Source organism: Nesoenas mayeri (genome assembly GCF_963082525.1).
Source record: "Nesoenas mayeri genome assembly, chromosome: 1".
Lineage (NCBI taxonomy): Eukaryota > Metazoa > Chordata > Aves > Columbiformes > Columbidae > Nesoenas > Nesoenas mayeri.
The window spans coordinates 20,218,545-20,237,616 of record NC_137541.1 but is presented as its reverse complement, the minus strand read 5'-3'; the positions used below and the strand labels follow the sequence as shown (position 1 = coordinate 20,237,616).

Here is a 19,072-nt window from a genome sequence, read left to right as displayed (position 1 = left end):
TTGTTGGGTTTTTTTAATAGAAGTATTTTTAGGTCTGAGGTGAAAAAAAAAAACATACTATACATTAATCTGATTAGATACAAAGATGTGAATGTGCAGGTCAGCCTAAAAATAGCAAAGCCAGGTTGAAGTTTAATAGCCCTGGATTGTCTTCACTTGATGATGCTTCAAGCACTGTCAGGTTGACTGCACAAGCAGTGAAACATCCTGTTTTGTCTTTGAAGCTCCTTCCGGTGAAGCCAGGAAGACAATTTTAGGATTGCAATCACTGTTCATTTTTTGCTAGGCTGGAATAATTTTTTAGTGCGATGTTAGTTTCTGAAAGGATTCAGATCGTGTGCTTGCCCAAGTACAGACCAAGCTGTCATGGAGGGAGACTGTTCAATGCCCATAGTAAGCACTGGATCTTTTTATGCTGAATCACTTGAAGTTTTCCTCTCTCTGTGAAATACCTCTCAAGGTTCAAAAGGCCTGGAAAATGGGGTAAAAAATGCAACTCTGCAACTTAATGAGGTAACTGGTTAATGCAAGGACTTGCAGTTTACTGTGGTGTCCTCTGTGTCACCTCACATTTCTGCCTTCCTTTCTTTCAGTGGCAACTTTAGTTTCAATTTCTCTTCCCTGTCCTAGAATGAGGCACAAATTAAGAATCAATTTTCTAAATAGCTGTAAAAGGCAAATAAATGGTAGATTATTTGTTTCCTTTTTAATAGTGTAAAATTGCTGGATGCACTTACATAAGAGAGTTCTGAAGTTCACCTGTGTGTCTGGTTCCTTTTCTTTGGACACCATGCCTAGCAATTGTGTTCTTACAATTACAGGGAAACATTTACTTTCAAAGAAGAAAAAAACATCCTTTAGATTAATTTTTTATATATATATATATATAAATTACTTAGATATAAATTTTATAATGAAACTCTTTAGATAGTAGTTATGAAAAATAAGTTCCATTTAGGAAAAGGAATAGCCTGCCTTTGTAGGTCCTGCTGGGCTGCTCTGAAAGACTGCTAGGCACTAGATTTTTGTTGATGCAATATATAGTCATAGGTAATTATCATGCTTTGTCATTATACGAGTATGAAAATAGTCTTTATTAATGTAATCTCTTTGAGATTTCCTTCTTTTAATTTATATCAGGATTTTGTAGGTGATTAAATAGAAATTTCAAGTGAAGAATGTGTATGAAAGTATTTTTTCTAGAGGCTCCTTACTGTTTGCATTACTGTATAGTTCAGAAAAAATGTTTGGAAAAAAGATTCTGATCTTAAATCCTTGGTCTTGCCTAGAAAATTAGAGGTAGACAGTCCTAAATATTACTGACTTTCTAAAGTTGTATTTCTTGGATGCTGAATGACAGATGCATTGATCTATGTGTGATTCAGGAACTTTAATCTTATATTTTACAGTCACCTGTGTGTGGTTTACATGTCATAAATCATATAAGCTAGAGCTGAATAAAGAATTCTATTTGTAAAGTTTTAAATTCTTAAAGTTTTGTGCTTGCACATTTCAATGGCATTTTCTACTATACTACTACTGTCGTCAGTCTTTTCTATACAACTACAACAGCTGATACTCTCGAGAAGATGTACAGCTTTTTTATGATAAATGTTTCTGCTTGTATGCTCTTATTTTCTTTTCATATTTTTCTGGAAAGTTGTCAAACTCCTCTACTAGTGTTGCCTCTCACTTGAATATTTTCAAATGTCTTGAACAATCGTCGTACAATACAGTGATCCTATTGTTGTAGTGCACAGAGCAACAGGCAGTCCTTGTCTTGTATAAGATGAAGTGATTAAACGTTGATTCTTTTTCCTTTCTGTTGCACAATTTATATTCAGCTGGTTTAGCACATTTTCATCTGATTAGCCAGATGCACCTCTTATTCACAGATTCTGAAGCAAATTAGTAGTTACAGGATAAATTCTTAAATGTTCTTTTGCAACTTGTTGAACTTCGACTATTTTTTGAGCCACCAAGCTGTACTCATCACATGCTACTTAAACAGACAAAGATGAAATTTTTCTCTTTAGGGTTTGAAAGATGCTCCTGTTTAGTGTTTGAGTGCCACGTCATGGGCTCACACAGAGCTTTCTTTGCTATCTTTGACCATGACCAAATTTTAATCAAGTTTTAAAAGCTTCATTTCCAAAGGCACTCTTCACACCAAACTTTATCATCCTTGTGAGTAACTGGCTCCCATTGTTGGCACACTGGAGACTCTTTTAAGAACTGTAAACCTCTATGTACTGAGATATTCATCTCTGTATTCTGAAAAGAATGATTGTGTCTGATATTCTTACTGCACTCCAGAATTGACTGGTGGAAGTAGACATTTATAGGGTTACTTCAAGGTTCACTTCTAAAAAACTTTATGGATACCTTCCTATTGCTGCAATTACACCCATTTTCAAGGTTTACGTATTTAAGAATACAATAACTTTGGGTTATTTATTACCTTAAAGTATTCCTTTATCCTGTCTGTGTGTACCTGTATATATAAATCCTCTTAAATTAGGGTCATCGCCCTTCTTACTCTAGCTGGAGGAATTTTTAAATACGTTTCAATACGATGTTCTTGATGCCTGTCTTGCACATGGAGGCTGTATTCTGTGCTTTTAATGCCTTGAATATATTTTCTTATTCAAGAAGGATGTCTGAATCAAAGTGAAACTTTTAGTCTAGTTTTGCCTCTTTTGAAACTTCAGCTGAGTATTAGTGTTAAAATATGTGGAACACTTGTATCATTCTCACTGTCTCCGGACACTGCTGTAAGGATGGCTTATTTATTTGAAACCTCTGTTTTCCTTTCAGAGAGACTTAATGGCTTTTTTAACTGTCTTCCAGGTTCTCATATTAACTAATATCATACTGGGTATTTATCTCTTTGGATCCTAATTATTTTATGTTATCCTCAACATGGAATGGAATTCAATTTAATGATCATTTTGGAACACAGAAAGACAATTACATTTGAAGTAATTATTTTGGATCATGTTGAAGACACCAGCCATCCTTAAAACAAAAAAAAATGAACACTGTTGGAGGAAGTCTTTGACATATATGATACTATGCTCTTCATTCAATATATTGCCCCATTTCCGTAAGTTATAAAGTTGTACGTGTTGTAGTATATGTGACACAAGTTGGTCGCAGATTTTTACCAATCCCAGTGTTCTTATTCCCAGAACATGCTCTGTGAGAGCAGGTTAGTTAAGAGTGTTTCATCTCGGTCCTCTTCCCTTCCACAAAAACCAGTCTAATCTTACTTGGAGAAGTGTACAAAAATGTTTTACTTATATTTGTGCATTTATACCCATTTTTCTTTATTTTAATGAAGACTAACGTCACTGGTGCTGGGTAAGTGCACAAGTCAGGACTTGCTCAGTCCTTGCTTGGTAAAATGAATCTAAATAGTGTTATATAGTTGATGTTGTGCTGTGTACAGTTGTTTTTTTAGGGGTTGAAATTATTTAACAGTTCTCATCATTTCTTAGCTCTTCAGCTGTGGTTTTAATACAGCACTTCATCTTACATTTGAATATGCTTAGTTTTGCATCAAGCAAATCCAAATTTTTAATTGCTATAGAATCATTTCATACAAGTTTTGCTGTTTTATTTTTGTTTCAGCAGAACTGCAAGATTTGATTACATGCTGAAATGCATAATTCTGTGGTGGCATTTTGTACATTCATGGAGCATGATGCTCCTTGGACTACACTGAGTTTTGTTTCTCTGTCATTTTTTCCAAACCTTGCTGGTTTTCTTCAGTTACCTTTTCCTACTTCCATTAATTTGTTATGGGCAACAAGATTCTAACTTGCTTGATGTAGGTAGTCAATGAATGTTTTAATTGCAGTTTAAGAGCAAACTGCTACTGTTGAGAAAAACTTGAAATTTTCCCTGATAAATACAATTTTCAGGGCAGTGAGAAACCTGTGAAAAAGTATCAAGCTAATCATCTTTGTCATTTTTTTTTTTCCATCTTACTTCACAGTTGTTGCTCTTTTGAAGAAACTTAGAGTGGAAGATAAAATCATCCACTAATAAAAGCTTTTAGTTTGATGTTTGGTATTTTTTTTTTGAGTGGTGGTGTTCTAAATCAAGGGTGCTGGTGACAAGGCAGTTTGTGTGTGTTCCGTACCTGACCCAATAAAGTTTCACTCCATGACTGCAGAGAAAGCTCATTTGATCTGACAAAAGCATGAGCTTTTGGCATATATAAGTGGCTCATAGAGGTTTGTTGTAAGCTTACGCAGGCTACTAATCTGTAAAAGCAGGATTAGTTACTTCTCCTATGGATTTTCTTTATTTGACCTTCTTAGTAATCTCTTTTCAACCAATAAAATGCACATTCCTTAAAGCAAATGGGGTTCTTCTTTAATCTCAGTTACTCTAGTAGCTACCGGAGATTGGCTGTTTATTGATTCATGGGGAAAAAGAGCTTTGTAATGATCTAAAGAGACTCAAATTTCCAGTTATAGCATATAAGTGTAGTTTATCTGTTTATTCTTTGCACATCAGTGATTCCATAAAGTACTTATATTTTATTGCCTGGATTTTTCTGGCAAGTTACAAGATCACTTGGGAACTGCTGCGTCTATGGCTAGATATGAGCATGTTTTGTTTAAAATAAGCATTGAGGTCCTCCTTTCTTAAAATAGTGCCTATTCCTTATAATTTCTGAAAAGTGGTCTGTATAACCTTGAATCTCATGGATTGTGTAAGCTCATGTCAATCAGGGCTTGATATTCAGGAAAATTACTCCTGCTGAATAGCCTGCGTGTTCTTTGTTTTTTGTACTTCCACAAGCAAGAGAGAAATATGTTTGAGAAGCTCTAAATTCTTCAGCACTTTAGTATTCCTGATTTGTCAGGTTTTTTTTCCCCTGCTAGTAAACATTCTACAGATGATTGAAAAAACTCTGCTTACTGTAATCTTAAAAACGTATGTTATTGAATTAAATGAATCATAAACTCGTAGGTTATGTTTAAACTGGCATAAAACTGGATTACCACTGCAGAGAGCTGTCTCCATCGCTGTAGTTGCATGTTTCTGTTGCATCCCTTGTTTCTCAGCATCAGCAATCAAGGAATCACATGGTTGCTGTGTCCAGTGTGTTAAACCTTGACCATGTATTTCTTGGTGCTGATACGATGACAATGAGAATAAACCATTGCAAGGGACTGAGGGCACCAAAATGTCCATTTCAGTGGCAGCACAGTCAAACTCATGGAAGCATTAAAATGTGAAGATGCTCCATAACTTTTTGGGGTTTTTTTGTCCTGGATATACATATGCTTACAGAACCAGTATACATAGAGATATGTAGCCAGGTCATATTTGGCATACATATGGTTAAACATCTTATACGTACTCTTACAAGAATAAACAGGCATTTACTTCCACTTTTTCAGTCCACTGGGAACCTGAACTGGGCTCTGGTTCTGGTAGCAATAATTACTTGATGTATCTTTAAATTTAAAATTTTATCTGTGATCTAACTTGTTTCTGCTGATAGCTGATTTATATTAGCTAGATGCCTGAATGATAACTTGAGTAATGTGTCTCTGGCTTCTGGCAGAATGAAAACAAAAACAGTTCTTACACCTCACTTGAAAAACAGGTCTGACAGGATATCTAAGAATAAAAAATACATTATTTACAGAGACCTAAGAGATCTTTTTATCTTTGCACAATGCTTTTTCATCTTTTCATTTCAGATGCTACGTGAAGTGTGCTGTGATAGTTTATAGGGGATTTTAAGCTTTCTCATCAAGAATACTTTGTTTTGACAGGTCTTCCAGCATAGTCTAGGACTGAAGTAGTTCTTAATCTCCTGCTTTTTGTACTGACTTGCTGAGAATGAGAACAAGATTAATCAATAGCATGTAGCCTGATGCTTGAACACGCAAACAATGCTTCCTTTATCATTTTCTTCTTGTCTATGAAATCAAAGGCAAATATAGGAGTTACATAACAGCCATTCTTAAATAAATGTTCTCCACTGCCAACTAAATGAAAGAGAATACTTATTTGTAAATCTTTCAAACCATTGAATAAATCTTCCTTTTTCTCCTAAAAATCTAAAATTATGTTAATAGCCTAAATGGAAGGTCTCCTGGGCATGGAGCGGGAAATCCCTTAAATCACTGTGTGGAAATGCCTTGAGGTACAACTGGGTCATACAGAGTAACTTGCAGAGCTCAAGTTCCTTAGTTGTCAGCCTTCTTTGCGGAGGTTTTGTAGCGAACAGACTGGAAAAATTAGAGTTTAGAAAAGGGAGTTCTGCTGTAGTTGTCTCCATGTCTAAGTGCTCTATGGAGAGGCAGGTGAAGTTACATAAGCTTATTTGACTATGTCTGAGTGAGCAAACTCATGACTTCTAAGACTCTTGATAACAGGATGGCTGGGATGGGTAGCTCTTTTTTGCATTATGAGAAACATGCTAGTCATATGCTATAAGTAAAAACTTTACTTTCTTGTAAGGGAGTAAGTGCTCAGAGTTGAATTCATGTTAAACTTCTGTTCTCTTTGCAGTCTACAGCTCACAGTAGTTGGTTGCAGACTAGTACCATTGTCTTTAGCCAGTTCATTTCTGTTGATAGTCTTGAGACTCTGTTGGAGTCTTTCTTTTTTAGTTCTGATTTCCTCCATTCTCTTGGGAACGTCTTTAGAATGCTATCTTAAACCTCTTAATTTGTCTCTTTAGCCAATTATAGAAATGGCTTAATAATAACTATGCTGTTTGTGAATTAGCAAACCCAGAGCAGGATTGGTAGCAGCCCATCAAATCAGTAGCTTGTATATAAAAGCCTTTTAAGTATTCATTACAATTATGAAATAAAAATGCAATATTATTGGATGTATATAAACTTGTGCGAGGGAAACACAGTCAAACAGTAACACACATGTTATGATTGTTGTTCACCAAAACCAGGCATGATAATGTCAGTCTGAATTTACTAAAATTGAAAGACTTTCAGGAAGAATGAGATAGCATCAGAAGGGGTGCTCTTTACTTCTAGTGTTGGAAAGGGATTTTCAGTATGTATTGTCTTAGAGTTGTAACACTGTATTTGAATGGGTCTTGTGTTGAGTTGGTAAATCTGCCTGGTTTGTAACCTTTTTTTTTTCCCTTATTTTTTTTCTACTCAACTTCTGCAGCGTGTCTTAATAGCTGGAAACATTACATACAAAGACTGATTTGATATTCCATTTGGTATTTCCCATGTTATAATCTTCACGGTTTTTTATGTTACCTAAATTTCCATGCTGTCTTTAAAATATGGACTACAGGAACCTCCTATTTATAATACTGTGTTTTGAAATGGTATATTTTCTTAATGTTCATGTTTTTCCTTTTTGTCACATCGGAATACTGAAGTACAGAACAATCATGATACAATGTGCGAATGCAAAAAGGTGTTAATGAAAATGGTGTGGTTTCCAGTTTGATGCAGTTTATTTTTGTGTTATGCTGTAGGTCTGTCAAATGGTTTTGGAGATGAAAGTAAAGATAGAGCATTAGATGATACGCCAGGAAGAAAAGTTGAACCTCGTCGCCGCTGTGCATCAGAATCTAGCATTTCATCTAGTAACAGTCTTTTGTGTAACTCAAGGTAAAACTGTAAATCTGAAATGTAAATTTGAGACTGAATATATCAGTTTTCTATACTGCCTGTGACCCATATTGGAGGATTGCATAAATTTTAGAAAAAAGAATACTTGACTATGTTTCTCTTTTCTGTATAGATACATATACATTATTATGCATATAATATGTTAAGTACCTTCCTAATCCTGAACACTAAAAATGGGTGTGTTTATTTTGGTGAGGGGAGGAGAAAAGCCATTTCCAAAGCAGTATCTTGCATATAGGGAAGGTAAATTCAGTAGCTGTGGAACTGTAGATTAGCAGTCAGTGATTTGGACTGCTGGCTGGTTACTGCAGTGATGGTCGTACAGTGGTGTACAACACCAACTATTCACCTTCCGTTTGTGAAGTCTGTTGTTAACCACAGGACTGTCAGAATGGTCACCTCTGCCACCATTGATAAATATCTCTCCATCACCAATGGTGCACATCTTCCAAAAGCACACTGATCTCTGGGTACGAGGTAGCTGTCTTCAGTCCTGGGCTATGAGGATTGGGCATATAGAAGTATAGGGTAAATCTGTTGGAGGAAAAAAAGTCAGCTTTATACATGTGTTCAAGATTGGTATTAAACTGTTTAAGGGAAGGATGTTAATACACTCTAGTCAAACAGACTTTCAGAAACAGAGAGACTTTAATATTGCATCTCCTGTAATTGTGAAATATGGATGATTTGATCTAGAATAATTGTTCTTCAGATTCTGTGTTCTCTTAAAGAAAATTCCAGTGTGCAGAGAACAAATTTCTCATTTTGTGTATAGATGTGACCTGTACAGCAGTTGCAGTTGCATACTGTTTGTCTTTTGCTGATAACCAGGCATATCTGCGTGTGTGAAAAGAATCTGGATTTTTGGCTTTTATCTTGTTGTTTGTGTTTGTTACATATACTCTGTTAAAGCTTGCTGCTCTGATTTTACTGTGTAATGATGAATTTTAAATTATTTTTCAAAGTCTTGATTGATAGTCAAGAATGGGAATTATTAAGTCATGGTTTTAATATTAATACTTTCATAGTTTCAGCCTACCAAAATGTGGTAAAGGTAAGCCTGCACTGATACGAAGACACACACTGGAAGACCGAAGTGAATTGATATCATGCATTGAAAATGGAAACTATGCCAAAGCAGCAAGAATTGCAGCTGGTAACTATAAATAATTGTATTCTTAATTATATTGTATACCTATAATTTTGTCCTTTTATTTGACAGATTCTAGCATTCTTATTTTTACCGCTGAAATACATTAAGCATTTTGAAAGCAGTGTTGATAGCATTGGAGAAACTACTGGTTTCTGCTTTTGACTCTTTAAAGACTTTGAAGATAAGGGAATAGGATCTGATTTTGGTTTTTTTTTTAATTGATAAATGGTATTTAAAATGATCAACTCTAGTAATACAAGCAAAACTTGGTCTGAAGCACTGTTTGTGGTTCTGTCAATATTTTTCTTCGTTGGGCTTTTTGGTTTAGGGTTTACTCCTCATATACTGTTTTGCATAAACATGGTGACAGATGGGTGAGACATGATTCTTTGATTCAGGAGAAAAATGAAATTGGAAAGAAGTGAAAGTTTCTAGGAATGTGGAGGATAGTAAGTTACCAGATTTTAGGGAAATAACTATGTTCTGTTGATAAGTTTTCCACCTGTTTCCATATTTTAATTGCATTACAATATCTAGGTAAGTTGTCTCTTCCATAAGTAGAACTAGGTTTATGTGGTGCAGTGCTCCCACATCCCACGCTGAAGCTGGACATTGACTTTGCATTGTCTTGCAGGCTTGTCTTGAGTTTCTGATCTTACAACTCTTCTTCCCTTCACGCTGGCTGTTCCTTGTCCAGTACTCTTTCATGTCTTTCTAGTGCTTTTATCTGACTCTTTGTTTGCCTATGTCTGCTCTTTCCTTCCCATATGATAAATTTTTTTCTTTCTTGCAGCTGATCTGTTTTCAGCTACAGCTTCATCACTCTCAGGTTTACTGTATTATCTGTATGGTAACCTCCGATACAGGAATTAACCTTTTCTGTTGGCTTTTCTTACTCGGTCCTGGGTAGTCTTACATTTAACACTTTCAACTTGAAGAATTCCTGTTTTTTCAGAACTCTCCTTGATCTCTTCTTAATTCTGTCTCTGTTCTCGGATATATTCTACAGATGCCTAAAAGCAAATGACATTCTGTGCATAACTGGACTTTTACTGTGATTTACTTTGATTAGTAAAGTCCCAGATTTTGCGAAGAAACTTAAATAAAGGGTTGTTCATTCTTGGCAAAATGTCTCAAACAGTTCCATTTGACAGAGTAGATATGCTTTGGAAACACAGTGCTTACAGTTATGCTTTCTTTAGGTCCAAGGAATACCTTGTTTCTATTTACAAGATCCTGTGTCAGAACCTATGACATGATATGTTGTAATACTGCAATTAATGTCGGGATGCAGTTTTGCTTTGGTTAATGACTACAGTCATTGTGATGCACGCACGCTGAAATCCGGTAGTTCAAATGCAGACAATGTTACAGGAGTGCAGCTGCAGTCACAAAGCCAAGTGTGCTGTTTTCTGTAATACTGAGACTTGTGAGACTGAGGTATGCTTTAGAGCCAGGTCCACTCAGTGTACTGGACAATTCAAGACTATTATGGAAAAATATGTTCTGTATTGAAATATAAAGGTTATGTTGAGATACAAATACAGAGGAAGAAATAAAATTTCAAAAGTGACTCAGAATTCTGTCTGACTTTTGAGGCTTGGACTTGTAGGTTTAACTGTGTTTTCTTGGTTTTCAAAGAGAGCTATATGTATGTAAGAGCTTGTCCTTGGTGTGCAAGAGCACTGGATGATCCGTACACGCATGCTATTTAGTGGTTTTCATTAACTGCTGCTGTGTACAGAGATGTGCTGAGATTTGTAGGACTGGGTTCCTTTATAGGGTCAGGAAGTTGTGCTGAAGTAGCAATGTGTTCTTCTGGCTGTCCCTCCTGAACCTCGCCTGATCCTTTTGCTTGGCTATTTCTTGTTCCCTGATCCAAGATTCTTATCTACCTCTCCTGTTCCTGGGCTCTCTCATGCTTTTTGTCCCCATCTTTGTCTAGTCAGATCATCCACCTTCTTCTCAGATTTTTTTTTTTCCCCTCTCAGTAAATCTTAGTGGTGGTGTTTTTTCCAGCCCTGGCTAGATGGTGCCTTTCCCTTCATTCACATCAGACTGATGAACCAAGAAGTGACCAGGGGGCAAGTCGCAGGGGAACGTTTTGCTACTTTTGACTCAAAATAGCTTTACCCTCTGCGTGTTCTTAATTTGAACAGGTAACATTGACAGAAGAGAGAACACTTTGTCCAGTCAAGAGTTACATAGTAAAAGGAAAGTCTCCATTTATCATTTGTGCTAAAGAATGACCCATCAACGCTATGTGAAGTTGCATCTTCAATTCCATCACTTCTTTGACAGGATTGTTGACGTAGTTTCAAAATAAACTGGTTTTTTGTAGTACCATGTTTTTATGTTTTGTTTTGAGCTTTTTCAAAGGGAAAGGATTATTGGAATTTTGCAAATGCTTGCATTCTGAGAATTAAGGTGTTTTAAGAGATACTGTTTCTAGAAGTGTCTAAAAACTTGTTGTTTATCTGTAGGCTTGGATTATATAAGTACTAGTTAGAGCTGTTATGAACCTTACATGCGTTTTATCAATATGTGCATGAAAAGTTGGTTTGATACATGGATTCTAATGATCATGAGATATTGATGAGGAAACAAAGAACTGTGGAAGATTTGTCCAAGATTTCATGCTTTAACATTTTAATTTTATATTTAATTATTATTTTTTTAGAAGTTGGGCACAGCAGCATGTGGATTTCAACTGATGCTGCAACATCTGTTCTTGAGCCTCTAAAAGTGGTATGGGCCAAATGCAGTGGATATCCTTCTTATCCAGCTCTGGTAAGTACACAGCTCCCCATCAGTATGCTAGTGACACTGTTTCTGGTCTAAAAATACCAGCGTGTGAACTTGAAGTAATGAATAAATTCCCATTCAGGTTGAATAAAGGTGGCTTATTCTGTCCTCTTCACCCCATGGATCCAGTTTTTAAAATTATTGCAGTGTCAGTTGTTGAGTCAGTAATCTCTACTGCCCTGCCTATCTTTTGAGATGTGTAATACCGGCTGTCGCGGCTTAACTCCAGCTGTCAACTGAGCACCACCCAGCTGCTCACTCACTCAGCCCAGTGGGGTGGGGAAGGAAATCAAAAGAGTAAAAGTGAGAAAACTCATGTGTTGAGATAAAGACAGTTTAATAGATAAAGCAAAAGCTGCATACGCAAGTGAAGCAGAGGAAGGAATTCTTTCACAACTCCCCATGGTCAGGCAGGTGTTCAGCCATCTCCAGGACAGCAGGGCTCCATCACATGTAATGGAAACTTGGTAAGACAAACACCATCACTCCAAACATCTCCCTCTTCCTTCATCCTCAGCTGTATATGCTGAGTGTGACATCAGATGGTATGGAATATCCCTTTGGTCAATTGGGGTCAGCGGTCCTGCCTGTGTCTCCTCCCAGCTCTTTGTGCACTCCCAGCGTACTCACAGGTGGTGTGAGAAGAAGAAAAGGCCTTGACTCTGTGTGAGCACTGCTCAGCAGTAACTGAAACATCCCCGTGTTATCAAGAGGTTTCAGCACAAATCCAAAACACAGCCCCATACTAGCTACTGTGAAGAAAATTACCTGTCCAAACCAAAACCAGCACACTTGTCTCAGTAGTCCTTGTTTTCACAGTATGTATTTTTGTTTAGAGAATCAACTAATTAAGCATTGGTTAGACAGCATCTTAGTGTTAGAACTGTAAGATGTCTTGTGCTGCAAAATGAGTGTGAAAATACTCTGATTCTGCAGTTCGTTAAAGAAACAAAAATCTTGGTAGGGTCGAAATAAATCGAATTAATGTATGCAGTTGTGAATGATGTACTGGAAACATAAAGCTGTTGTGCCCATGTTATTTTAGGAGACATACAGTTCTACTTAAATTAAAGCTTGCAGAGAAAATGTTGATGAAGTGTTTGGCTTCAGGCATTTGGGCTTATAGAAGCATTGGCTTCTGGACTATGGCTTGTTTTAGATGACAGACTGGACAATCATGACTTAAGATATGTGTGCTGGGGACATCAGCCAATGTGATCATACAGAGTCAGATTAAAACCTGTGGAGGTGAGATTCAGAACACTTGAGTTTAAGTATGTTCAGTGGGTGACTTGAACACTTTGGATCAGATCCTGAAAATGTGATTGATTGTCTCTTGAATGGTGTTAGAACTTTAGTGTTAGATTTAAGGTGATTGGGACCAAAAGGCTCATTTTCTGCCTGCTCCGTTATGTCAGTGCTGGTGTTTCTCTGGGTGTGTGAGGAGTTAGTTGAGGACTTAAACCTCAGTTAAGAGAAGTTCTTCTCCTGATTTCTACAAACTCCCCACAGTGTTAATTTTCTGTTGATTTAGTGCCCATAATCAGTTTACTGTGGGTTAAGATTGGTGCCAGTATGGCTGCTAGAAAAGCACTAAGAGTTTGTGGGGTAGGAGATGGGTGAAAGAGGCAGGGAGTAACACAACTCCTCTTTGGTGGAAGCTGAGCACTTTATAATGCTCCTATAAAGGAGTTTTACATCAGCCTGATTAGTTTAATGTTAGCATTAAACGAAACTTCGCCCCTCCGCAAACCTTATTTTAGAAAGAATTTGTGACTGTAACTGCATATTTAGCTGAAAACTGAGTCTTTAAATTGGATATGCAAGATATTTGAAAGTGGCTTCTGATTTCTTTTTTCTGTTATGTTTTCTGCTTGTTTAGAGGGTGTTTTCCTCCAAATTTTGTGTGTGAGGCTCGTATTTTGCAGAAACAAACATTTTTACCTTAACCTAGGTTGTTTCTTTAAGGTATCTGAAAATCAGACCCAAAATTTGAGGCCAGTTGTGGCTTTTAGAAATACTAGTTGAACTTTCTCCTTCTGAAACCTGCTTGTCATTCTGCAAAATTGCACTAGGTAAAATTCCAATGTGACTTTAATAAGAACTGATATGGGTAAAAAATGCTCTAGAGAGATCTTTTTCAGTTTAATCTACTGCTGTGCCTCCATTGTGCCTGTTCAGCTTATGTCAAGAAGTTATGTGTGTGACACAAAACCACTTTATATGCAGTGGCTGTTTAGTGTGTGATTCTTTTCCAATTAAATTCATTTGTAATGCCTCCTTAAAATTAATTATGTCATTTTAAAAATTACGAACTGTCCTTTCTTCTCTTGTACAGATTATTGACCCTAAGATGCCTCGTGTTGCTGGCCATCACAACGGTGTTACTATACCAGTGCCACCTCTGGATGTACTGAAAATTGGAGAACAAATGCAGACCAAATCAGATGAGAAACTATTCTTAGTACTATTTTTTGACAATAAAAGAAGTTGGTATGTTATTGAAATGTATTGTTTTATGCAGTTACTTAAAATTTTGAAAATCTGTACCTTTAGTCTAAGAGAAAATGGAAACATCTTTTTTTTGTATATATTTCATATGGAAGTATCAACTGTAACGTTTAATATTTGAATCTATTCTTGGACCAAGGTGTATCATCACCGAAATATACCTTTCTTTGGTTTGTTTGGAAGAAAATAATATGTCATTAAGTAGTCTTTTGGTTTGATTTACAAGCTGGTTTCATTTATTGCTCTAGTAAATTGCCTCTTTGGCTAAACAGAATTTTTTTTTTTAGATAATAATCTGTATAATTTATCTGTATCAGCCTTGCCTTCTAAATGACAACACCCAACACCTTTTTTCCCCCCAGTCTCCTCAAGTGCATTTTCTTTCAATTTTTAACCTCTCTAGTTAAATACTTCATTAACACCCTCATTTGAAGTTCTTAGCCCTTTCTAAATTTTTTTGTGAAACCTGCCTTTTTCCCATTTCTTTCAGTATTGGCAATATGCTGTGTGGAGCCTGAAGGGATAATCACATACTAGAACAGTATTTTCTCCTTTCACTATCACTTTGTGCATGTGTGTATTACTGTTTTGTTGGGGTATTTTTTTGCCACATACAGAAGTTTTTCATCTACTTCTTCCAGTCAACAAATTCTGTATTTTCCTGTGTTCTTCTCAGTCCCTCTCCAGGTTTCCACACAGGTCAAGCTAGCTTTAAATCTTTTGATATTTTGTTTTTATTCATGAATTTTCTTCACTTTCAGATATCATTTTCCTCTTTAGCTTATGATAGGTGGTGTCCAGAAACGTTGCCATTCTGGACTCTCTCTGTCCCAGTACACTATCACCTAAATAACTTCTTGCCTGAGACTGAGAACTGGTGTTTGCTTTTCTGTCACCATAGATCTTTTGGCATGATCACGATACTTTGGCTTGCTCTCTCTGTTCTTCAGGTCTTTTCTTAATTAATTGGTACTTCTTCATTATCATCTTTGTTCAGTTGGACAGGATTCCATGATATTCTATGTTCTTCTGCCTTTGTTCATGGAGAACATCCAAATTTAAACGTATTTAGTATTCTTTTTTTCCTTTTCTCTCTTATTGGTATCACGAGTATAATGCATGCTCTCTCTAGCCACTTTCTTAATAATTACCATGACTGCTGCTTGATCTTTCTTTTGAGTCTTCTGTAGCTTAAACCTTCTGTATTTGTAATCATATGCAGGTGGCCATAACTCTTGCAAATATTATGCAAAGCTGTCTGTAACAGATACTCTGCATAGATGGACAGGAAAAACTAAATACTTTTCCATCCCTTTCCCCTTCTAGCATCCGCCCCCACCCCCCAGCTTTTTCCGGTCATGGCTCTTTTGTCCTGATTATTTTGGCACCCACCATTCTGACTGACTTTTGCCTCTTTTACTCCTGAATCCATGTGCAGGGTGCATTTCATCCTCAGTCTGTGATGCCAGCAACTACCTTTTCAAAAAGCCGTATTTGTTTCCTCTCCTTCGCCACTTGCATCTTGGCAAACTTTCTGTTAAAAATATCTTCTTAAAACTTCCCTCTGATTTGTATTAAAACTGGTAATGCTTAGACTGCTGCTTCTCGTGGTGATGTTGCTGTTCTTTATTGTTCTGTCTATATCCTTGTACTGACTCTTTAATTTTTTTTTGTTTCTATGTATGTGCTTAGTACAACAGGGTTGTAGTTTAGAGTGCTTTAATTAAAAAACAGTATTTCAAGAGGCCGTTTTATTCAGTTGAAAAAAATCAGTTGAAATCAGACTTTTCTGTCTGATTTGCAGTTGGTTTGGCTCCAAATGGTGTTCCAAACTGAAGCATGGCTTCTGCTGTTCTGTAGGGTTCCAACTACAGTAGCGTACATCAGTAGATATTCATTAGTTTACTAATTTTTGTTCTCCTTAACATTTGTAACTTAAGCAAACAGAATTAAGATAAACATTTGTGGAAATGAAGTAAATGTAGTTTACACTCTTAATTAATACTTAGAATTATTTCCCTTTAACTAGAAGAATGGAGTATAGAGTTTTAGTTATCACTCGTCTGTGCCCAGGTTTTAATGAGATTGATGGGGCTTAAAATGGAAAAGTACCCTGAATATTGGGTTAGAGGGATTTCATACTGCAGGGTAAAAGGGTAAAAGTGTACTAAGCAGAACTTCCTTGACGGTTCAGGTTTCTCCATAAGGACAAATCTGAGATGCCTTAAATGTAAGGCAAAAATTAATCATCTACAAATTCATTGAAATAATGGAAATAAAAGACTGAAGAGAAACAATACTGTGTCAGGTGAATCTTGAGTCACATTCATTGTTAGTTGCTGCTGCCTATTCTTAAACTAAACTGCATCAATATTTCCTGCTCTTTTTTTGAGTTGATACTTAGTATCAGTCATTAAATAAGTATAATAGAATTGGAATGTATTCTTAGTTTTGTGGAAGAGACTTTCTTAATTTTTGTGGTTTTAAAATATTTAAGGCAAGTAAGTATTATCTTAAAAGGAATTTATCACTTATTTAAGATAGTAAAGCTGATCTACTATATGAGAAACACAATATAGCAGCCCTGACGTTTCTGAACAAACTTTTGAATTTTATTCTATATTTAACATACTTATTTTTCCCATTTCTTACAGGCAGTGGCTTCCCAAATCCAAAATGGTTCCCCTTGGGATAGATGAGACCATAGACAAGTTAAAGATGATGGAAGGACGTAACTCGAGCATACGAAAAGCAGTAAGAATTGCTTTTGATCGTGCTATGAATCACCTGAGTCGAGTCCATGGAGAACCAGTCAGTGACTTCAGTGACATTGACTAACAGATTCTACCAAGGCATGAAAAACACCACACAGACTTGAACTCTACTAATATGAACCTCTTTGTCTAAAAGAATGTATTGAAGATATAACCCCTTAATTGTTGATTCAGTGGCTGAGTTCTGCAAACTTGAAATATTGAGCAATTCTTCTAAATCACCATTGCCATATTGATTAATGATTTTATCGTGTTGTAGTTTGGAGGATTTTCCACTAAACCTGTTAAAATGTCTTGTTCATAGTGTTCATAATTGTACATAAATGTATATTCAACACTTAACTTATTCTGATTTTAGAAGTAGCTCTTTAATTCCTTTTATAATTTTGCTTGGGAGGGAATTGGGTTTTGTTTCCATGCTTTTTATTTTTTTTTCTTTCTTTCTGAGGTTAAGTTACCTAAGCACCATCTTCCAGCTTAAGGTGTTTAGTGGATCTTAAAGTGTAATATCAAAATGGCATCAAATATATGTTTGCCTGAATCATATACATTATGGTGCTGCTTATATAATTTCTTCCTTGGTCTGTAGCTTCTGAAAAAGACTTCTGAATGTTTGTGTAAATTGTTGCTCTTTGCACAAAGTACCGCATATTTAAGATTGATGTAAATTTACAATTACAAATATGTATTTTAAGAAAGGCAGTTGCATTATTTTGGAGGGTACTTTGTGGGAAAGACATCAAGAAAAAATTATACTATGTACATCACTTGCAAATCACCAAAAACACTCCATTTGTTGCTCAAAATAACAAGATTGTTTTTGTTTTGAACAAACCTGGCTTAAAGCCTGCAAGCACATTATTTCTTTCAAAACCATATCCCATTTATCTCCCATTGATTTGATTTTGTTATGTGTGCCTCCCTGTGTTTTATTTATTGTAGAAAATGTATTAATTTGCTTTATAATGAAAAATAAAATTGACAAATATATTGATATGCATTTTTATACAGGCACATGAGAAGACAACTTGCTTTGGGAGAAAAATGTATTGGAAATTGTATAAAATAACTTGATGGTTTGTGTGTAATTTGATTTTTTTTGTAACTTGTAATCTTCTGTTTCCAATGAGATTTATGTAACTTTTAATTTAGAACACTTTGGTAGCAATAGAAACTTTGGATACATTTTTGTATGGTACATGTGATGTATATAGAATTAGTACTTTATTTTTATTTTTAAGAAGTAAAGCATTATGTTTGGGCAGGGGGAAGAAGGAGGGTGGGTTTCCAGAACTGCATTTTTATATTAAAAAGAAAAAAAATAAAGTCAAGATATTGATTGTTGTAGCTACTTTATTCCTACCTTCACTGAGATACTGAATTTGTAACAATGAAAATGGCAAGGTATGTTTGCAATGTGATTTATAATGACTCCATTATTTATAAATGCACTGTGTTTGAACTCTTTTGCAGTGATATCTTAAATACTGTACCAAGTTATATAATATGAAACACCAAATAATGCATATGAATGCACGAAGTATTTATGCCCAGCTTTTTTATAAAGGATTAGCAAATACAGCAAAACCAATACTTTTAAAATCTTTTTTTTAAAAAAAAAAAACTTCATTGAATAGCATACTTCATTGTTAAACTTGCTTGAATCTTTATTTTAAAGGGACAATTACTTTTTAAATAGTTTTTAATGTTTTTATTCTCTATTGTTTGTAATACCCCCTTAGAAGCTTGAAATAAAATTTCTTTCTCAACTGTTAATTTTGTCCTGAATTTAGCCCCTGAGATTTTGCTGTAGAGCCCATTTTCTTACCCCATGACTGAGCTGTTACAGAGGCGCTAGTTCAAGAACCTGATTGTTTTCTTGCTGCAGGATGCAGTGTCATCCTTACTGAGCCCTCCACCTGGTAGGTATCCTAGCAAGCTGCAATAGCTGTGTCCAGTTGCCTATGGTGGACTGTAGTATTTAACTACAGATGAGTTGGATAAATTTCACAAATGATCAAGCAAATAGGTTTCTCAGTCTTGACAGTAAACTCAGCTTTAGGGGGAACAGTGATGGCAGGTACCCTGTAGAGATGGTCATGGAGGTGTGCGGCTGTAATCAAAGCAACAGGCAAATTAGATAGAAGAATAAAATGTAAATTCGGTTGTTTGCATTAAATAGA

At 35.8% G+C, this 19,072-nt stretch overlaps 1 protein-coding gene across 7 annotated transcripts in view; it reads left to right on the top strand.

Annotated features, from left to right (window-relative positions):
* Window positions 1–18,170, top strand: part of BRD1 (bromodomain containing 1) — a 61,329-nt gene extending 43,159 nt beyond the window's left edge. For all 7 annotated transcript variants that reach the window (XM_080351513.1, XM_080351510.1, XM_080351511.1 and 4 more), the window contains 5 exons: window positions 7,490–7,625; window positions 8,675–8,802; window positions 11,480–11,589; window positions 13,943–14,097; window positions 16,770–18,170. In XM_080351513.1, coding sequence (XP_080207639.1) covers window positions 7,490–7,625; window positions 8,675–8,802; window positions 11,480–11,589; window positions 13,943–14,097; window positions 16,770–16,953 — 713 coding nt within the window. In that variant the 3' untranslated portion in view covers window positions 16,954–18,170. The remainder of the gene's footprint in view (window positions 1–7,489; window positions 7,626–8,674; window positions 8,803–11,479; window positions 11,590–13,942; window positions 14,098–16,769) is intronic.
* The last annotated feature ends 902 nt before the right edge of the window (window positions 18,171–19,072 follow it).